The sequence below is a fragment of the Alosa sapidissima genome, chromosome 1, assembly GCF_018492685.1.
Source record: "Alosa sapidissima isolate fAloSap1 chromosome 1, fAloSap1.pri, whole genome shotgun sequence".
NCBI lineage: Eukaryota > Metazoa > Chordata > Actinopteri > Clupeiformes > Clupeidae > Alosa > Alosa sapidissima.
In genome coordinates, this window is record NC_055957.1 from 23,101,095 (window position 1) to 23,121,536 (window position 20,442).

The following is a 20,442-nucleotide window of genomic DNA, read 5'->3' on the forward strand; positions in this document are numbered from 1 at the left end:
ATCATGGCGGCCGCCTCAGCAGGATTTTGTGGCATGATATATAATTGCAACAATCAAAAACATATTTCTGTTCTTACTACAAATATAGTATATCTTATTTTAAAAAGAAGAATAAGCACATGTAGCAATCGCTGTCAAAGTAAACCCCAAACAAAAAAGAAGAGGTAAGGCACATTGACATTGCGATCATAAGCTAAAGTTACCATTTCAAAGTTAATGCAGTCACAGTGCTAACGCATCTTGCCAAATGTATAAGAAAATAAATGATAGACGTGGTAACTATTTCTGCTGTCTACTAGACTGTCTCCAAAGCACTAAAATAGGTGGACATTTATGCTAAATTGTATGGTGTTTGACAAGGTCAATGATTAGTGGTTTATTTGTTATGAAGAGTTCAAGCTTTTTTTTTACTGTTAAAATGAATTTATGTACACGTCACGTCACGACGATATGTGGCGAACAAAGATTCCTTGTAATAAATGTCAATGAGCTGTGTTGATATAACCCCTTACATAAGTGCACGGCAATACATTTTATCATGTCCAAAATACCTCATCTCTTCGTAGTGCATATGAACGACAAGGAATTCTCCAGAAATTTGAGTTATTTTTTTGTAAGGAATGATTGTTACTGATGATTAGATTATGTAGCCTATAAAACTAAACATTTCTTTATAAATAATACTTTTACATGTTTGTAGTCCCCACAACAAACACAGCTAAACCAGTAGGTTTAATTATGTTGGGCTTTTTCATCTTCAGTGTCCCTCAAAGGATGGTGGGAGTCGTTGGCCTGGAGATCCATGCTCAGATCAACTCCTTATCAAAGCTCTTCTCTGGTTCACAAGTCAAATTCTTAGCCCCACCTAATTCACTTGTATCTTGCTTTGATGCATCTCTTCCGGGCACATTACCAGTGAGTAAGCTTGACACAGTAATTATGTTATCGACTTATTGTACATTATTATGAAAATATAGGCAATAACACTGGCAGACCTCGATATTGCCTGACCAAATTCACAGAGTCTACAGGCGTTAACACTGCAGTGGGGGGAAACAATGAAATCATAGGTGCCCTTTTTCCTCAGGTGCTGAACAAGAGATGTGTGGAGGCTGCAGTGATGACTGGTCTGGCTCTCAACTGCTCCATCAACAGGAAATCGCTATTTGACAGGAAGCACTACTTTTATGCCGACATGCCTGTGAGCCCACCCTGCTTAACACAGGCTTTGTCCACCAAGGGCCGGTTTCACAAAACTATTTTAGACTAGTTTATAGTGTTAGACCAGTCTTAATTTTGCCCATATACTATGTTTCACACAAATAAAGACTGACCTATTTTAGACCAAAATAATTAGACACCTTACTCCCAGGGCTAACTTAGGTCTTAGATACTATATTATCTGGATTCCACAACTGATTTCAGTTGAAAATGTGTAACCTAGCCTAGCCTATTCTTGCTTATCTAAAACAAAAACATTAAGAAGACGTATAAATTGTAGAGGATGAAAATACCACATCTGAAATGTCATTTGTGAAGACATGTGCCCTATTCATCTTGTTTGACCTAAAGACAAGCATGTTCTGCTTGGGTAAAATCGAGTCGAGTTGGTTAGATGTGGCTACTCAGGCGGCAATTTTTTTCACTTTGAAAAGAGTCTTATTTTATCCAGAATTCATTGTACTATAGTCCTACTTCAGGTAGTAAAGACCTAAACTGCTTTGTGCAACAGTTTAATTTAGATGTCTATATGAAGTCTAAGTATCTACTATATCTAAGCTATAGTCAAAGTCTATTTTTGTGAAACTGGCCCCAAGTCTTGTCATTAGTCTGAAAAGACTCATCAAGTGGTTGCAGCAGGTGAATGGTTGGGACGAGAATATTTTTGCTCTTGTCAAAGCCACTGTATATTGATGTGAAACAGGGCTACTGGACTGGCTTCTAATGGGTCCATTTAACATTTAACAGAAATATATGTCTAAGGCCTGATTCATACTCTATGCAATCTACATGGACACAATTGACAATGCAAGTCTCATGCACATATTGAGTTGTTTGTCCCCATTTTGAATACTCGCACTTGTGTCGCATAAAAAAACAAACTCTTTTGGGAAAAAAAAAACACATTTTGCTAAGCAATTATGCGCCAAACCCTCCTTGTCTAGCTTGATGCATTCACACCCATGTAGCTTGGGTAGACTGTGAATTAGCCCCATAAGGTATTTTCTACTTCGTCTCTCATGGTGACAAAAAGCTTCCAATTGAGTTAGGGTAGCCTATTTACTAGACGTGTCCCATGGATTTCTTACATGTAGTGTAATTATTTGAAACCTTTCCACACACCATGTCTTCTGTGTTGTGTTGCAATAGTCTATAATATATTGTATAATATTGTATAATATATTGTATTTCTGTCAAGACTTACAAACATCACAGATTTCAACTCCTGCTGATGATTGTTTAATGTTTACTCAGGCGGGCTACCAGATTACCCAGCAAAGGTTGCCCATTGCAGTGGACGGCACGCTGACCTACAGCTACCTGGGTGGCACCAAGAGAAACCAGATGGTGACCAAGAGTGTCCGCATCAAACAGATCCAGCTGGAGCAGGACAGCGGCAAAAGCCTCCATGATGAGCCTCGCAACCAGACACTCATCGACCTCAACAGGGCAGGTGTGTCAGCATGTATCCGACTCCTTAGTTTACTGTGTATATATGTTTGGATGAATGCTGGTGCCTGAAGAATATATGATCTGTTCTCTGAGCATAAGTGTGTGCAGGTGGAGTGTTAACGTGTGTGTTTGTAGGTGTCGGTCTGATGGAGCTAGTGATGGAGCCTGAGATGAGCTGTGGAGAGGAGGCAGCGGCAGCTGTTCGAGAGCTTCAGCTCATCCTGCAGACACTGGGCACGTGCTGGGGCAACATGGCAGGCAAGAGTCTTTTCCCTTCTGAAACCCCCTTCGTCCCTCTTAGTCTCTCTCGCCCCCTCCGTCCTTCTGTCTCCTCTCTGTCTCTGTTAGTTTCTCTCTCTCTCTGACCTTCTGTCTCCTCTCTCTCTGTGTTAGTCTCTCTCTCTCTCCATCCCTCTGTCTCCTCTCTCTGTCCCTCTGTCTTTCCTCTCTCTCTTTGTTGGTCTCTCTCTCTCTCTCTCTCTCTCTGTTAGTCTCGCGCTCTCTCTCTCTCTCTCTCTCTCTCTCTCTCTCTCTCTCTGTGTGTTAGTCTCACTCTCTCTTTCCATCCCTTTGTCTCTCCTCTCTCTCTGTTAGTCTCTCTGTCCATCTGTCTCCTCTCTCTCTGTGTTAGTCTCTCTCTCTCTCTCTCTCTCTCTCTCTCTGTTAGTCTCACTCTCTCTTTCCATCCCTTTGTCTCTCCTCTCTCTCTGTTAGTCTCTCTGTCCATCTGTCTCCTCTCTCTCTGTGTTAGTCTCTCTCTCTCCATCCCTCTGTCTCCTCTCTCTGTCCCTCTGTCTTTCCTCTCTCTCTTTGTTGGTCTCTCTCTCTCTCTCTCTCTCTGTGTTAGTCTCTCTCTCTCTCTCTCTCTCTCTCTCTCTCTCTGTGTTAGTCTCACTCTCTCTTTCCATCCTTTTGTCTCTCCTCTCTCTCTGTTAGTCTCTCCCTGTCCATCTGTCTCCTCTCTCTCTGTGTTAGTCTCTCTCTCTCTGTCCTTCTGTCTCTCCTCTCTCTCTTTGTTAGTCGCTCTCTCTCTCTCTCTGTTAGTCTCGCTCTCTCTCTTTCCATCCCTCTGTCTCTTCTCTCTCTGTGTTAGTCTTTCTCTCTCTCTCTTTTTGTCCCCTCTGTTCTTGTTTCTTCTTCTTCCTCCTCAACTCTCTCTCTCTGTTTATTCTTATCCACACTGCCATTCATTCACTCTCACTCTTGGCATTGTCTACATGTATCATACACTAAAACAACCCACTCACTCAGTTGTGCCTTTATGCGTCAGCTAAATATGAAGATAAACAAAAACATCTGAATTCAGGACCTCTGCACAGGAAATGCTAAGCCAATTTAGAGCTTGGGGTCTAATACCCTCTCCTCCTCCTCCTCCCACAGAGGGTCAGCTGAGGGTGGACGCTAACGTGTCGGTGCATGTGCCCGGGGAACCACTGGGCATCAGGACAGAGGTGAAGAACATCAACAGCGCCCGCTTCCTGGCCAGGGCCATAGGTGAGAGCACCTTCTGGTGGAGGAAATGGATGGTGTGTGGGAAAGACTAGGTGAAGTCCCACACAAAGGCCACACTTAGTTTAAGGTGGAGTGCAATGAAGACTCCAGTGCAGGAGTTTTAAGTGGCCTTCACACTGGGTCCATTTAACTGGACCGTACCCGAGTGCGATTATTCTCCCTTTGCCTTAACCCAGCTGGTCTCCGTTCACATTATATTTTTGTTTTTGCGGACCCGGGTCAGTTTATGTCATGAGCACTAGCTTCTATTCACCAATATCGCTTGGCAACGTTGCAAAAACGGCAGTTTATTTCCTGGTTTTGGAACAGATAGCATTCAAATTGCGGCAGAGTTCTAACGAACGGTAATCCAGACCACTGTTTTCTAGTGGGTTCGGTAGACTGCATTCACACTATCAAAAATCACCGAAACATCGGTCCAAATGAACTCGGGTCCGGACCAAACGGTCTAGTGTGAACGCGCCCTTAATCTGCTCTCTACGACAGGTGAATTCAGCTGACAAAAGCAAACCCCCAAACATAAGCACACTTTCTTTCCCTCCCTCTGTGTGTATATGTTTACTGTGTCCATTAGATTATGAGATCCAGCGGCAGATGGAGTTGCTAGAACAGGGTGGCATTGTCCAGAACGAGACCAGAGCTTATGACCAGAAAAGCGGGTAAGAGAGCCCAGAAGAAACCTTGCATGTACCAATCTGCTGCAAGGACTTAAAGTATCATGTCTCCAATATGGCTTAGCATAATAATAATAATGAAAATAACACATTTTATTTGTAACACACTTTACATTCACAAGAAATCTCAAAGTATCCAAAGTATATATACTTATACTGTATAAGTATAGTATAGTGTACTATACTTATACTATACTTTGGATACTTTGAGATTTCATGTGGATACTTTGATGGGCCAATCTGCTGCAAGGACTTAAAGTATCATGTGTCCCATATGGCTTAGCATAATAATAATAATGAAAATAACACATTTTATTTGTAACACCCTTTACATTCACAAGAAATCTCAAAGTATCCAAAGTGACATTCTCCCTTCCTGCACAAAAGCATATAAGCCGTGGCCTACTGGTTAGCCCTTCGGACTTGTAACCGGAGGGTTGCCGGTTCGAACCCCGACCAGTAGGCACGGCACTGTGTGTTCACTGTGTGCTGAATGTGTTTCACTAATTCACGGATTGGGATAAATGCAGAGACCAAATTTCCCTCACGGGATCAAAAGAGTATATATACTTATACGTATTGTGATGTCACGAGAGGCTGCGTCCTGGAGGGGTGCTACATTCCCCTGAGATGGCTGCAGTCTCGGACAGCTTTGGCTCCATCTGGTGGTAGAGTTGGAAACTCCACCCCTCAACACACGCGATCCCAACACACCTGAGACCGATCAGGGCCTGATGAGCTGAAGGGCTTTTTAAGGCGCAGAGACACAGTTGGTGTCAGAGTGGGGTTTGGGAGACAAGCTCTAAGTTGTGCTCTCAGAGAAGCTACAGACCGTCGAAGTAGCACTTTCCACGTGAAGTACTTGAAGACTGGAATACTTACCTGAAGACTGGAATACTTACCTGAAGACTGGAATACTTACCTGAAGACTGGAATACTTACCGCTGGACTGGCCACGGGCTGCGGCGCTGACTAAAGTAAGGCTGAAGACCGGTTTCCAAGAAGATATTTTCCTGAGGGAATGGGACTATGATTTCACGTTTGAAGAGACATTACGTTTTTGACTGTTGAAAGATCAACCTTATCCTTAGTTACCCTTTTGAACTTGGCATACCTTTTTGTTAATTCCCAAGAACTTTATTAAAAACCTTCGTTGTATTATAACATTGTGTCCTTGCACTGCTGAACTGTCCCGCTGAGAGCCGTGTAGCCTCTCATGATATCACAGTATACTTACTTATTTCATTTGATGTACAAAACAGGTGTTGTCTTCTGCGTATGAAGATTTAATTCATATTTGAGAGAGGCAGTCAATTGTTATGCAACTGTCTGCTTGGCTGATAAGAAATGTGCACACAAACACAGAGGTCTAGGACCCAGCCCATCCACACCAGCGGATGTGCACAGTGTGTGTCTTTAGTGTCTTTACCAGGTTGGCAGCTCCAGAAGGCTGACAAATGTGAACAAAGCATTTTCACTAGCTGATCTTGTGTATTACATAATTACAAATGCATTTTTTTATCATTGTATTCATATTTTCTGGTCCTCAGCACAACTCTTCCCATGAGAGACAAGGAGGACTTCCAGGACTACAGGTTAGCGGCTTAAGTCCACTAAAGATGACCAAGTGGTAACTGGCTTATGACCACGCCATGCATCATTTAGAAGCACTGTGCTTTGTCAAACTATGTAAAACATACAGGCAGAAAGACACACTAAGTGGACAACATTGTGTTATTTAGATGGCTGGTATTGTCTCTAAGTTTAACAGTGCATATATCTACAGATGTATTGAATAGATTGATTTGTGAAGTTCTGATCACTGTGTGTGTGTGTAGGTTCATGCCAGAGCCCAACCTGCCCCCTCTGAGGGTGTATGACAGTGCGAGTGTGCCGGCGGGGCTGGACCCGTCTCAGGTGGTGCTGGTGGACCAATTGCAGGCCGGCCTGCCTGAGCTGCCCAGCGTACGCAGGGACAGGCTGGTGCAGACCTACGGCATTCTGCCTGAGCACAGCTTCACACTGGTGGTGAGGACATGGCACGTGGAGTTTGCGTTTAATTAGATTAGATTCAACTTTAGATTCCACTTTATTGTCATTGTGCAGAGTACAAGTACAAAGCCAACAAAATGTAGTTTGCGTCTAACCAGAAGTACAAAAAAGCAGAAAAGTGCAATGTGATATAAAAAGTATAGACAGGTGGTGCATAGGCAGGACAACAAATATAGTGCAGTGTAGACCGTAGTATGCAGTTGGTTTACAGAAGGTGATTTAGAGTAATTAGATATAAATATGTGCAATGTATTAGCAGTTACTTTATAAGAGCAGAATAAATATGGTTATGTGATATGAATTTGTTGTCTGAGTATCAACATCCAGTTCCTTGTAATCCTTAATAATTTGGATGTCCCTTCTCTTTATTGAGTATGTATGATGGTGTACACTATTTTGTTGGTTAGCCATGTAATGAATCACCTATAGTTTGTCTCATAGAAAAACTTGAGGATAGTACTCTGAAGTTCTCATGAACATCCAGTAGGTGGCAGTAAGGGTTAATTGGTTTGCTTGGACAGTGTCCATTTACAGATCAAAGAAGTTACAGTTTTTTCTGAATGCTGAACACAACTGTTATAGCACAATTTCTAAAACTATTAATACTTATAGCAAAACCACTCACTGAGTTCGCAAAACTAAAAGCACAAACACTGCTTTGCACTCAGTTTGGAATTTTGTAACACACACTTTGCACAACTGTAGGCATAATTCACTGCACAGCACTCTTTTTGCAGAACTGTAAACACAACTCACTGCTCTACACTCAATTTCCAAATGATCAACACACTCCTGGCAAATCATACACATGTATGGCTATTATTTACACTATTTTGCCAACTCTCTGGCATACTTTCTCATGTGAAAACTGTTTTAGATAATTAGTTCACTTTGCAATCAGCCTAAGCACTAGGCTACTACTACTAAATAAGCCACAGGTAATGTACAATGGGTACAATGGAGGGAGCAGGAAGAGTGAGAAGAGAAAGAAATAGCCCTTTTACAGACAAAAAAAGAAAAGCAGTCTACATGTGGGGATATTGTCATGTCAGGCCTGGATACGTCATTCCAGAATAGATCCCGGTGCCTTGGACTAGGACCTTGCATGTGATGTAGACGGAATTTTGAGAGAGACGACCCGATGTAGACTGATTTGTTTTGTCTCAGTGAAATTGCTATTTTGTGTTTTGACTTGGAAAAACACACTTGTGTTTGTTTTGATGTGTGTAAATAAACACCAATACTTGAAGTTTGGATCCCTGTATGTTTACAGAACTATGACAAAAGTATGACCTCAAACTGACATAGTCTACCTTGTGCACAGAGAAAGCAAAAGCCAGATGTGTTTTTTTATTCAGACCATTGGTGTGTAGTTGGCACATTGTGCGCTTACTATTGTGATGGCTTGTGTTTACTGTTTGATACGAAAACATCATTTTTACGAAGGTGTGAAGAGTTAAGCAAGGTGTGTTAGCTTTTGCAAGAGAACTACAATGTTTTGCTGATTGGGTGACAGGTTTTCCTATTTGTGTGTAGAGTTTTGCAAAAAAAGCCATAGTTACAAAAAATGTGCTTAAGCAATCAGAAAAAACTGTAAACACATTTTCCTCTGAAATAATTTGAAACTGACAAAAGCAATGGGCTTTTACCTTTTGTTTATTCTATGTTTAATGCAAATCAGACTTCACTTTTTAAGGAACATATGTTGTGAGTATGACAGGGCAATTTACCTTTTGCAGCCACATCCAGCAAGGTTGGCTACAGTTCCATGCACCTTAAGCTTGTTAATAATCTGTAGTCTCCGGAACATCAAGCTGCTTAGAGATGTTCTGACACACCCTTTACTTTTAACATGCTTGTCTATAATGTTCTAAAGGCAACTCTTTCCTTTGATTTGTCTGGACTATATTAATGTCACTGTGTCACAGAATGAAGATGGGCTGTTGGACTATTTTGAGAGTGTAGTGAAGTCCACCAAAGCTGAGCCCAAAAAGGTGATTGGTTGGGTGATGAAAGAGCTGGTGGGGTCTCTGAACCAGCAGAATCTCCAGGTCAGCCAGAGGTGAGGAAGGCCTAGTGGTGGTAGGAGCATATTATGAGTGTGTGTTTATCGGAGTGTGTGTGTGGTACTGACTGATTTCCCCTTAAGTGTTAATCATGAGCCACTGAGTTAATTTACTAGTCTGCTATAAAGGGACCTGTCTTGTTCTTTTCTCCATTAAGCCCAGTCTCTTCCCACGCTCTGGCTGAACTTTTGGATTTACTGGAGGCTGGGTCCATCTCCTCCTCAGCTGCTAAACAGGTAAGTGGCCCTGGTGTGACTGAGATGAGTGTATTGAATAGAATATACTTTGTCATGCCTGCATGAAAATTATCTTTGGTCTCACTGATAGGAATAGTATAAAATACATAGGAAACATAGAGTAGACACAGCCAGTGTAGCAGCCAGTGTGAGTCTGTGAGTTACTGAGATGTGTTTGGTGTATCAGGTCTTTCAGGAGCTGTGGAAGAGTCCAGGGAAGAGTGCAAAGCAGATTGTCCATGAGCAGGATCTGGGCCTGCTGTCTGACACAGCCCAGCTCCGCTCCATCTGCCAGAGGGTGGTGGACACCCACCCTGAACAGGTGACTCCTGCCTGGGCCAGAGCACCACACAGTGTTCACCTAGTATTTGCTTCTCAAGTGCAAGGAGTTTGTTTAAAGCATGTACTTCCAGTAAAATCGCCAGAATTCTCCTTTAAAACTAAATGTACCTTTTAATGTTGTTCGTCAAAGGCTAAATCAACGCAAAATATGGAAGTTATGTTTTTAAAAAAAAATAAAAATCATTGGACTGTAAAATGCCTGGGACTTTACTAACACAGTTCATTACTACAGGTACGGGCCATTCAGCGGGGAAACCATAAGGTCCTGAACAAACTCATGGGGGAGGTCCAAAAGGAGACCAAAGGGCGAGCCGACCCAGTGCAGGTGCGCTCCATCCTCCAGGAGCTGATCTCATCCTGAGGGACAGGTCCAGTGTCACCATCAGGACTGGACACCCGTCTGGGAGAAAACCCTGATGAGTCCCCACAGGCTGCTCCGCCCTTTTAGAACTTCTGTGGCTTTGATTGGTTGCAGTGAACTAACGATTTATAAACTGTGCTTGGTTTCAGCCAAGATGTTCAATATCTGTGTATTTGTTTTGATTGTCTGTTCTGTAAGCTGCTGCTTATTCAGTAAGATGTTGCATGCATCAGCAATCATGTAAATAAATATCTATTGTTTTCTATTCGTTAGTTCTCTCCCTTCATATGAGTTATACAGGACTTTCCCCTGAGATGGTAACAATACCGAAATTGAATGTGGAGCATCTTGTGTGCAATATTATTCAGAATCTACGCAGAACGGGCTTAATTGGTATTGTGTTCAAATGCAGGCACAAGGACCAATTATCATTTATAGCATCATTTAACAATTGAAAGGAAATGAGAATGTTTGGGGAGTTTTGATACTGCGGAACACATCTTCATGCTGAATGCATTTATGTGGAGCACTGGAATTTCATTAATATATGCAAGTATACATGCTTAGTAATCGCACAATATATTTTCTTCCGTAGTTGAAACCCTAGGATATTGTAACCTGTTGTACATGTTTTATTTAAAGCAACATACAATGTCAATTGACTTCTACAGTGAAAACCACAATGAAATGAAGTTAGTTTTTTTGAAGGTGGAGGGGTCATGCTGTAGATCATCTCAGTAAAGATTAGTCTTCATGAGGTTTGTGAAGGCAGAGGTTTTCTCTGGATCAGATAGAGTGGGGTCTCATCTTTCACTACTGAAGGACCAACAGCAAAAGGAGTCTTGACTCTTTCTGTTGCAGAAAGATGTGGTGCATGATACTTAACTGTACATGTTGGGAGACTTGCTCTGAGAACGAGACAAAAAGCAACAAGGACCTACACAAGGCAAGACAGGAGGTGGTCTTCCTTGTTGCACAGGCCTAATAGTGTGCGGCAAAGCAAAACACAGATGCAGGACACACAATCAGAACAAACAGAGACGCGTGACAGGAGAAGAATCACGTCTTTGGGCTGGTGTGCATAATAATGTAACAATAACATATGGCTTATTTTCAAACTGTTAACAAATATCTCCAGTTACTGTCAGATCCCCAGGAGTGATTAATAGTCGAACATTACCAACATATATGGGTAGGAGCTTTTGCATCTTCTAGGGAATACGACAATGGAGACAACTGCTTCATTTGTCTGACGAGCTTTAAAAGTGCCCTAATATTAGGTCAAGCAAGAAGATTTAAAGAAGAATAACACTGGCAAATGCGTCATTATAGACCCTTTCAACAATAAAAACAAAAACAATGCTTGAACGTTCTATTTGGGCCCCAATCTACTTCCTCTGCATTAAGATAACATATGGAATGTTAAAAAGGAAGTCTTGTGGGGCCAACTATGATGCTGATAATGGAACTCTCTTGAAAGGGTCTATAACACAGGTCATTTCCCTGTGAGTGCCTGCTTGTAATAATCTCCAAGGCCAGATAATAACAGATAATGGCCTATCTGACCGGAGGAAAGAAAAGGTTTGGATGGCTGAGGACAAGGCTATTCTCCAGCCATTACCGAAGCACTGAGGAGAGACCCAGTTTTCAACAAAAGCCTCCATTTGAATGAGCACTACTACAAGAGGGGGACACAGCCAAATAAGGAAAGCACTCACTCCACTTCTACACATCCCAAACCTCTCCTGAGCCACTATTGATGAATATCTGCGCAAGACACTGGAGTTTATTTGAGCCCTTTCTTTCAGTGTTTCATTGCGTATAAATCACTGAAACTATGCCACTATAGATTTATATGTATTCCCTACAAAAAGGGGCAAGTTGTCAGTGGATAAAACAAATACAGAATAAATAAAAAAATAAGGTAAAAGAGCTCTTTAATAAAGACATCATACATGTGTGCATGACAGACAGAATAAAAACAAGAATCCACAGAATGGGAACATAAAAAAGTCTTAACTACAAGAGCTTCAAGGGAAATATGGGCTTAAAATGTACAATTAGACAGCCACATCTGTATCCAAGGATCACAAAATGAAGATGTGAAGAAATTAATAACATTTCAAGTTGTTAAGGATGTTACCTTGAGGAGACTACCGTAGTACTGTGATGAGGAATGCACAAGAAATATTATGAAGCACTCTACACAAACAGAAGCCCTGACCCTACACTCATTTATAAATATCTTTGGGTTCATGCCGTCACGAACATGGTCTTTATTATACCACAACAATTGGTTCCTATGGCAAGCACGGTGCGTAGCCTACAGCCTGTCTCTTTGACATGGTGGAAGATTGTAAGAAAAAGATTGTAACTAAATATCTTTTATTTTACAGTGATGACACACCTGTATGTAATATGCATAATTGTAAAAAAGATCCTCCAAAACCAAGGCAACTCTTTTGAGTCTTGGGGGCATACAGCATACTCCATGCAGGCTTAGATCAACATTAATCACCGCAACAGAATCAGTACAAATTGTGCTTATGTGGTAGAAATCTGCAGCCATACCTACAGGCATGCGTACATACACATACATATACACATATACACACTAGATGTCAACTCCAATAGAAATGACAGGCAGAAAAATGCAGAACTCCCACACAACTTCTGTGAAAAAATATGGCAATAGAATCTCTCTCTCTTTCTACAAAACGGTTTAAATACCCACCCCCATCAGAAATATTTATAAACAGTACAGTATACTAAATGTCAAAATATCAATTTACACATCTCCTGTTTGCATTAAAATAACACAACCATTTCCGTACATGTGTTAACTCTAATATGGAGTAAGGCTTGGATATTGGTTATGACACACACAGGGTGTGTCATATGATATGTTTAATTGCTGTGGGGTTGTGAAATGGAGACTGATGAGCAATGCAACTCAATGAGGTATTGTCTATTTTCCTTAGGCTTACAACTGTAGTTGAAGTAATATTCACTTCAACGTCAGTAATGCACTGGGTGGCTAGCCAAGTTCTCTCAAAAAGAGTTGACATCAACGGTACTGTGTGTCAGTAGAAATAGTGAAGCAAGTTGGAACTTAAATGATGGTGCTCACATGATTAAAACTAGGCATGGTGACTTCCAAAAGGCCATTGCTCGTGCAAAGGCAAGGTCAGAAACCATCAGAATAATAATATGTCCTTCTATACCCTCTGTGCGTACCATCACAGAATCCAGCCAAAAATAAATTGAGCTTTTTTCTTAACTCATAGGACAATTAAATCAAATTGGCAAGCAAGCAAACTAATCTCACAGACAAAAAATGCATGCAAACTGTTTTGTGAAATTGGAACCAATAGAACTTCAGTGAGTAACAACGATTAATCACACTTTTTCATTAATCACACATTGAGTGCAAAGACGACTCCAGGAGTAAGTGTTTTCGGCCTATAACCCCCCAAAATGAAGAAAAAAAGCCAGGGAAGAACCGTTGTGTTTATAAAGCATTGCATCAAATGTAGGCAGCAGTGTTGTCCATGAGCTCGTCTGAGCAAAAGGAGGCACAAACAGTCTAATGCTGTAAGGCCACAATATGGAGTGTACAACAACCAATTGAATCTACCCTCTGAGATATCACCATCTGAGTTCATGATCATCTTTCTATGAACAAACAAAGGAAACCAGCCATGTTTCACACAGCTGTGCTGACAGGCAGCGCGGTCAGCGACTCCCTCCTGTGCTGCGCTGAGCTGCCCTTCACCTGCTCCTCTGTCTTTGGTCTCCTCCTGCAGGTGTCCTGTTTCAGGGCTGTTCACTGGTGTCCGGTTTCCCCTGGGTGGGGTGGAGCAGGCCACCAATGTAGGTCACCTTCTGTGTATGCATACGAACGATGGGATGCATTCCTTGCACGTAAGACACTTTGCATAGGATTGTCCACAGGCAGCTAAGCCACTAAGGGTACTGATCAGATGTTTCCAGATAAAAGGGAATGGTTCAAAAGTATTTATGGAGTATGAGGAAAAAAACTCACACAACTTTAAATATAGTCATCATGTGTTTCATAAAATAAACTGAGTAGCTAATTAATCATCCATCCAAGAGGTATCTATTAGTGCAGAGAAGAATGAGACGTTCATTATTGAAAGGTTCTTAAGACGTTGGAGAATGTTCACATGTGTTCCCATCCCACCTCTCAGAGTCCTGGGCTACTCCTCCACGGGCAGGTGGGTGAGGGTGGCTACTTCTCCATGGGCAGGTGGGTGAGGATGGCTACTCCTCCATGGGCTACTCCTCCATGGGGAGGTGGGAGAGGATGGTGTGCTCCTGGGCGATGGCTGCCAGCTCTTTGAGGAACTCGGTAAACAGGACGGTGCCGTACACCTCTGTGCGGTTGGCTGGCAGGATGGTCTTGGGTTTTGGTTTTCCACCATCCCCATTCTCCAAACTGTGAGAATCTGGCCGCACATCTGTGGATCCAGAAAGGACAAACGCGTGGCTTAGCCAGGGAGATTATTTCCCTCATGAATAATGTGTCATATACCGTGTATACAGCAGGGCATGGCATGTGGCGCAAGCAAAAGATTTTATGGTAACACTTTAACTACAGTATGTAACTCCTTTCCAAGACAGCAGTCGTACAGTCAGTGTGAAATAACAGCATATGTCTAGGTGATACACAGCTGATACAGAGTATATCTGACAAGTGCTCAGAGTTCTTGGGCACCCTTTATGAATATTAAATGCAGGGACAGTTGTGACTGATGGCAGGAATATTTTGAGACCTGAATAGTGTAACCATGAGAATAAAAGTCAGTCTTTTGAGAGCGCTGTGAACAGGCCTCAGTGCAGTGGCAACCACACATGAGAGCCAGCTCTGATAACAATATTTGCTGATTCACTGACTCAGCACAAGGTGCAAGCATGAATGGTAATCAGCAGCACTTTTAACATCTAAAAAGAAATAGGACACAGGTCGATTTAAGTTTCTTGTGGCTTCCTTGTCTGTGTGTGGACACACACGAGTGTTGCACTGGCCCTCCCATGTTTGCACATGGGATTGGTCGTATGTACGGTATTAAATCAGCAAATGATTTTGTCTAATAATTAAATAGCTTTAGTTCATGTGTAACAGACATGCATAACAGACATGCATAACAACTGATGTGTTGTGTGTCATAACAAAATAAAACTCCAGACGGTTCGATACTGAGAGAAAGTGGAATAGAACATTATGTCCAATATTCCAATATGTGGTTTAATGTTCTGCATTATGTCCAATATTCCAATATGTGGTTTAATGTTCTGCATTTCTCATTAGTAGGTCACTTTGATACTAAAAGTATGATTCTATGTAATGACTGTATGATATCTGGACTGTCCCTGTGTATATCTCTGTGTGACTGTGTTTAGAGATAAGCAGGAATATTATGACTTTGCAGTGTTTCACTGTTCTGCATGGCTGCATCAGTAGCTATCTGCTCCGGATTGCCAGGCTGCCACTAATCAGGGTCTGATTCAGTGTAGTCCACGTGAGATGGGATGACCAACGCCATCTCCCGTCAGCCTGGAGGGATACTTAAACTCTAACTATTTCCTTGTATAGTTAGAGCAGCTGATGGATCTTTAGGTGAAGTCATGCTGTCTCTCCCTTGATGCGCATCATTGTAAATAAACTCTATTCCTGATTTTTCATACTAATGGTCTGACTGGGTCTCTATTAAATCTATGGTATCAAAATTACCATCAATACAAATGATTTCTGTTCATATACCATATGAACTAAATATACCATAGCCTTACCTGATAACATATGCACGGATTTCATATACTGACCGAGCACGGGATTATTTCATTTTTTTACTCTGTTGTAATTGTAGCCAGAATTGGAGAAATTCTACTTATAGAGAAATTTACATGTGCATGGGTGTGTTAGATCTACTAAGAGCTAACAGTCTAGAAAAAAACAAATCTCTGACTTACAAACAACTCAGATATGACAAATGAACACCAAGATCAATGATAACAGCATGTAGAGGCAAAAAGCTGACTAATAATAAACTTGCCTTCACCCCAGAGTGAACTTTCTCTGGCCAGTAGGGAGTGCTGGGCCGTTGTCAGCAATTCTGAAAAGTCCTTCCGGGTCATTGCAAGCTGGTCAATCTGATTCTTCACAGATGCCAGCACCTGGAACCACATACAGACAGCACACATGTGATACAAGTCAAAACAGGCAGCACAGTCCTTCAGTGGTCTCATGAACAAGTACTGGGTCAGAAAAAGGCTTACTGTGAATGAAAGAAAACTACTGTATGTGTTTACAGACAATCTTTCACCTCATCTTTTGAAGGTCTCGCTCTAGTTTTATTGTAGGCTTTCCATCAGGCAGACAGCTCCCAGCTATTTGATTTACTTGTTTACATGTCATTCTCAATTATGCATGGAACACTAAAAGAGCTTCTCTAGAAATGTCTCCCTTGAGAGGTGGTCTGTAGTGAAGGGCACGTAGGGGAGTCATTTCATTTGCAAGGAATTCTGGGATGGCAGAGTCAGTGACAGACAGCTCTAGAGACTTACTCGCTGGCTCGACTGATGAGTCTCCAAGGATTTGCTCACAGCAAAACCGAGCAGACAGTTTTTTATCCTGCTCCTCACACCTCAGCGTTGACAAAGTGCTATTGACTGGGCAGAGCACTTGCTGTTCTCTGAGGGAGAGTCTGTTCTGTTTGGGCCAGTGAAAACTGCCCAACAGATCTCACGTGTTAATGAAAAGGCCCAGACAGACTGATTACGGAGCACGGAGAGAAATATCTGAACACAGATCCATAAATACAGAGATGGGAAGAAAAAAATGTAGAAACTAGGAGACATTTGAAATGACAAATCAGAGAAATAGAACATTAGACAGGTGACTAGACTGAGCTGATGTAACCTACACTGACACACACCTCCAAGGGTTTGAGTGTCAGACATGGGAGTTGATGGCGCTTATCAAAGAGCTTAAAAGCAGTCTAGTGAAGCTAAGCAGGTGTCCTCTAGTGCTTCAAGAGACAAGCGAGGCCTGTAGTGAGCTGACCTGGTAGAGGGAGCGCACGCTGGGCTGCAGCACCATGCTGGTGTTGAGCAGGAAGGAGCGCAGAATGGGCTGGGGGTAGGTGGCCAGCTGACCCAGGATGCCCGTGAGGAGCAGGTTGACATGTAGCGAGTTGTCCAGCATGTTCTCCAGACGCGACAGCAGCACACTCACAAATGGCCCTGAGGGAGATGTCAACTTGGTCAGAAATGCCATCCAATACTACACATGTTTACATAATCAAACCTTTCATCTTATAGACCCTTTCAACAAGGTAAACAAAAACAATGCTTGAACGTTCTTTTTGGGCCCCAATCTACTTCCTCTGCATTAAGATAACATATGGAATGTTAAAAAGGAAGTCTTGTGGGGCCAACTATGATGCTGATAATGGAACTCTCTTGAAAGGGTCCATACTCTTCACATGGAACTACACCATCAACGGATATGTCAGTATTTACCAGTGAAAGGCACTCCATGGGTCCTGCTCCCACTGCGAGGCTTTGTTACAAATGGTGAGGGGATCTTCTCTGCCTCTGGCGTTTCGGCGGAAAAGGTAAAGTCCACTTCCTCTTCTTCCTCCTCCGTGGGGGAAATGGCATGCTGGAAGTCCCGCTCCGCTCTGATGGGACTCCCAGCCTCCACCCCCAGGGTCTGGATCAGCTCCTCATACTGAGCCAAGAGCTCCTCACCATCCAAACTGGACCGAGCCTGTAAACTGTATATGCCCTGATCCTCCTCAACACTATGTAGGGGAGAAAGGCTGAGGCCATTACTGACCGTCCCATCACTCTCCTGACAGTTCTGCCTAAGCTGGTGGTTATTTGCATTTGTTAATGGGTTTCCTGAATTTGTTTGCTTGTCTACAGGTGCTGTGCTCACAGCTTTGGGCAGTTCAACAGGGTCACTCGCATCCTTTTGTGCCACAAGGTTGTACACCATGACGTCATTTTGAAAATCGGACTCCTCGATGTAGGAGCCCTTGATGAGCATGATGGCATTTTTCCTCAGCTCCTGGATGTGTTTTGGGGGCTCCACCGGCATGGGCTTAGTGACCTCTGGCTCTGCTGGGGGTTGAGCAGAACCTGCATCGTAGCTGTCATCCCACTCGAGCTCCTGTAAATTAGGGGCAGCAGGGGAGTCCCTCTGAGGGTCTGGACGGGGCTTCAGTGGGCGGTGGGACTGGGGGACGGCAGGCGGCCTCCGGGAGAGTGTGGGCGCACGCGGTCTGCCCACTTCCTCTAGGGTGCTGGGCTGGTACTCCTCAGGGGGTGGCTTTTCACCGTCATAAGGTGCCGACCACACCTGACAGGCACGGATGCAACTGCTGATCCCACTGCGGGCATCATACAGGTAATGCAAGTAGCTGGCGTCCATGTAGATCTCCGAGCCAATGACACAGGAGTGGCCCGAGCTGTCCATCTGAGAGCAGTCCTCATCAGTCTCTGGGAGAAACAAATGCAGAGTAAACTCTAAAACTGGAAAATCAGCAACACAGGGAAAAGTGAATTCCCTAAAGAGCACTGAAATAAATAACTTGTTTAGCATACAAAGTAACTAGCATATGCATAGAGATAAGAGGGGCAGAGGTATTGCAAATTCATATGGAGATCAGGTCATAACAATGAAGCACACCATGTTCAGATTTCATTTGCATACACTCCCCACTAAGTCTGATGAAAAGTCTTGCCACAGCGAGAGATTTTCTTTGGTGCTAGGCACTTCCTTGACTCAGATTAACACAGGAAACGCCACTGTGCTTACAGAGCCAAAAGACCCACACAGATTTGGATCAAGTCCTACTTAACTTACTTGCTTTCTCTACACAACACCTATCCCTTCAATAAGATTTTACAAACAATCCAAATCAACCATTCTGAACCACTTAAAATGAGATCATCTGTCTAGCGCTTGACTGAAAAAGAGAATTACTGTTCAATCCAATGGGAGCCAAGCAGAGCCATAGCCGTAACACGGCCAACTTTTTATGTGAAATCAAGTAAAATAAAGTATACTTTATTGTCCCCAAGAGGAAATTTGTCTTGGGCTTCACGATCACTGCATCACAGACATACACAGCTCATACATAGGCAATTAAAAAAAACAACAGTTACACATACAGCCCCACACCACCACAGTTACAACAAAAGACAACTCAGTCAGAGCTGCGCACTGGATAACATATAGGTAGCCAGTAGAGTATTTATTCACCTCTGCGCACCATTTTCCCCTTCTTTCCTTACCCATAGCTCCATGGTGAGCACCATCTCCAGTCTTGGACCACAGGACTCCGTCCAGCTGTCGGAGGGGTGGAGGGATGATGTCTGGGGAGCAGCAGGAGGGTGTGAGGGACAGGAACTTAGCGGCGGAGACTGAGTAGCAGTCCCTCTCCCTCAGTACAGCTCGCTGGCTCAGCATCATGTGATTGCACGGGATCAGGTACCTGCACATGCAGCAGAGCTAAGCATGTTAGAGGCCCTCCTGAGGCTACTGCTGAGGATAGCAGGCATGGGAAGCATTGAACAGACTGTAATCTCCCACAACCTACGAGGCATGGCAACCACACACAGCAGGTCTACTTGGACCTCTACAAGGGCTTCAAAGAGGTGTGTGAGCCTATTAGGTAGATGGCATTAATCCACACAGCACCACAGAGACATTCCGAATTAGGTTAGCCACCTTTTTTTGTGCTACTGGTACCGGCAAAACCGGTTTTGAACTGTTGACACACATGTAAAAGCCTACACAGGCTGTGTGCACAGACAATAGTGGGTTACACTTGCAGGGTTACACAGACACATAGTAGTCAACCAGTAAGCATTTATATAGATTATGATTGTAGAAAAATAGGTAAGAATAACAAACATGCTCACCTTAATATGAGCTGTAACATGACATCCTCACAATACAAGCCAATCAGAGTGCGGAACAAGGCCATGGATACAGTCCCCAACTGGAAGGAAACAGAAATGCCACAGACAATACATAAACAGCAGTCCAAAAGATACAGACCAAACTCAATTACAGAGCCTTTCACAGTTCAGCAAATATAAAAGATGCACTTCACTCTAGCACTGAAGTGTGTTGAATAAATCCAAATGTTATTTGTACAATGCACATTGTCCTGGAGATGCCCTGATGTTTCAGTTATGAGTCTGGTCAAGAGGATGTTTTGGGCTAAATTCTTGAGGGCTTCCTCCTTTAATGACCTCCTCAGTTAAGCATCCTGTTCTGCCACCCAACATTTAGAAATAATTGATTCGCTCCATTTAGAAGCCCTGGGATGTTATTGACTAAACGTCATCAAGCCATTGTTCTCAAAACCCAGGGAAAACCTTTGACATCACTGAACTTCAGCCTGAAGTACAGAATTAGGCACATTCTGAAGTGCCAACTGTAGAAGCATTTCAGAGAAGAATCAGAAGAATTTCCTGAACCATGC

The 20,442-nt window shown here is 42.9% G+C and overlaps 2 protein-coding genes across 9 annotated transcripts in view; one reads left to right on the plus strand and one right to left on the minus strand.

The window, feature by feature from the left end:
- gatb (glutamyl-tRNA(Gln) amidotransferase, subunit B) overlaps positions 1-20,442 on the plus strand; it is a 24,660-nt gene continuing 4,218 nt past the window's right edge. The window contains exons 1-13 of one of the 3 annotated variants that reach the window (XR_006033812.1): positions 1-164; positions 762-915; positions 1,088-1,201; positions 2,476-2,674; positions 2,809-2,931; positions 4,054-4,167; positions 4,760-4,844; positions 6,410-6,454; positions 6,698-6,887; positions 8,840-8,973; positions 9,135-9,213; positions 9,401-9,535; positions 9,788-10,091. Coding sequence is in view for 1 of the 3 variants with exons in the window: in XM_042102560.1 (XP_041958494.1) it covers positions 4-164; positions 762-915; positions 1,088-1,201; positions 2,476-2,674; positions 2,809-2,931; positions 4,054-4,167; positions 4,760-4,844; positions 6,410-6,454; positions 6,698-6,887; positions 8,840-8,973; positions 9,135-9,213; positions 9,401-9,535; positions 9,788-9,916 (1,662 nt within the window). In the remaining 2 variants the exon portion in view is untranslated. Of the gene's footprint in view, positions 165-761; positions 916-1,087; positions 1,202-2,475; positions 2,675-2,808; positions 2,932-4,053; positions 4,168-4,759; positions 4,845-6,409; positions 6,455-6,697; positions 6,888-8,839; positions 8,974-9,134; positions 9,214-9,400; positions 9,536-9,787; positions 10,182-20,442 lie in introns of those variants that run through there. The other 2 variants (XM_042102560.1, XR_006033813.1) reach the window with 2 other exon arrangements.
- The window catches only part of fhip1aa (FHF complex subunit HOOK interacting protein 1Aa), a 24,615-nt gene continuing 16,009 nt past the window's right edge, over positions 11,837-20,442 (minus strand). For 3 of the 6 annotated variants that reach the window (XM_042102558.1, XM_042102554.1, XM_042102555.1), the window contains 6 exons: positions 19,874-19,953; positions 19,244-19,443; positions 17,462-18,445; positions 17,004-17,182; positions 15,994-16,114; positions 11,837-14,397 (listed from right to left, as the gene is read on the minus strand). In XM_042102558.1, the coding sequence (XP_041958492.1) occupies positions 14,216-14,397; positions 15,994-16,114; positions 17,004-17,182; positions 17,462-18,445; positions 19,244-19,443; positions 19,874-19,953 (1,746 nt within the window). In that variant the 3' untranslated portion in view covers positions 11,837-14,215. Of the gene's footprint in view, positions 14,398-15,993; positions 16,115-16,134; positions 16,739-17,003; positions 17,183-17,461; positions 18,446-19,243; positions 19,444-19,873; positions 19,954-20,442 lie in introns of those variants that run through there. The other 3 variants (XM_042102557.1, XM_042102556.1, XM_042102559.1) reach the window with 3 other exon arrangements.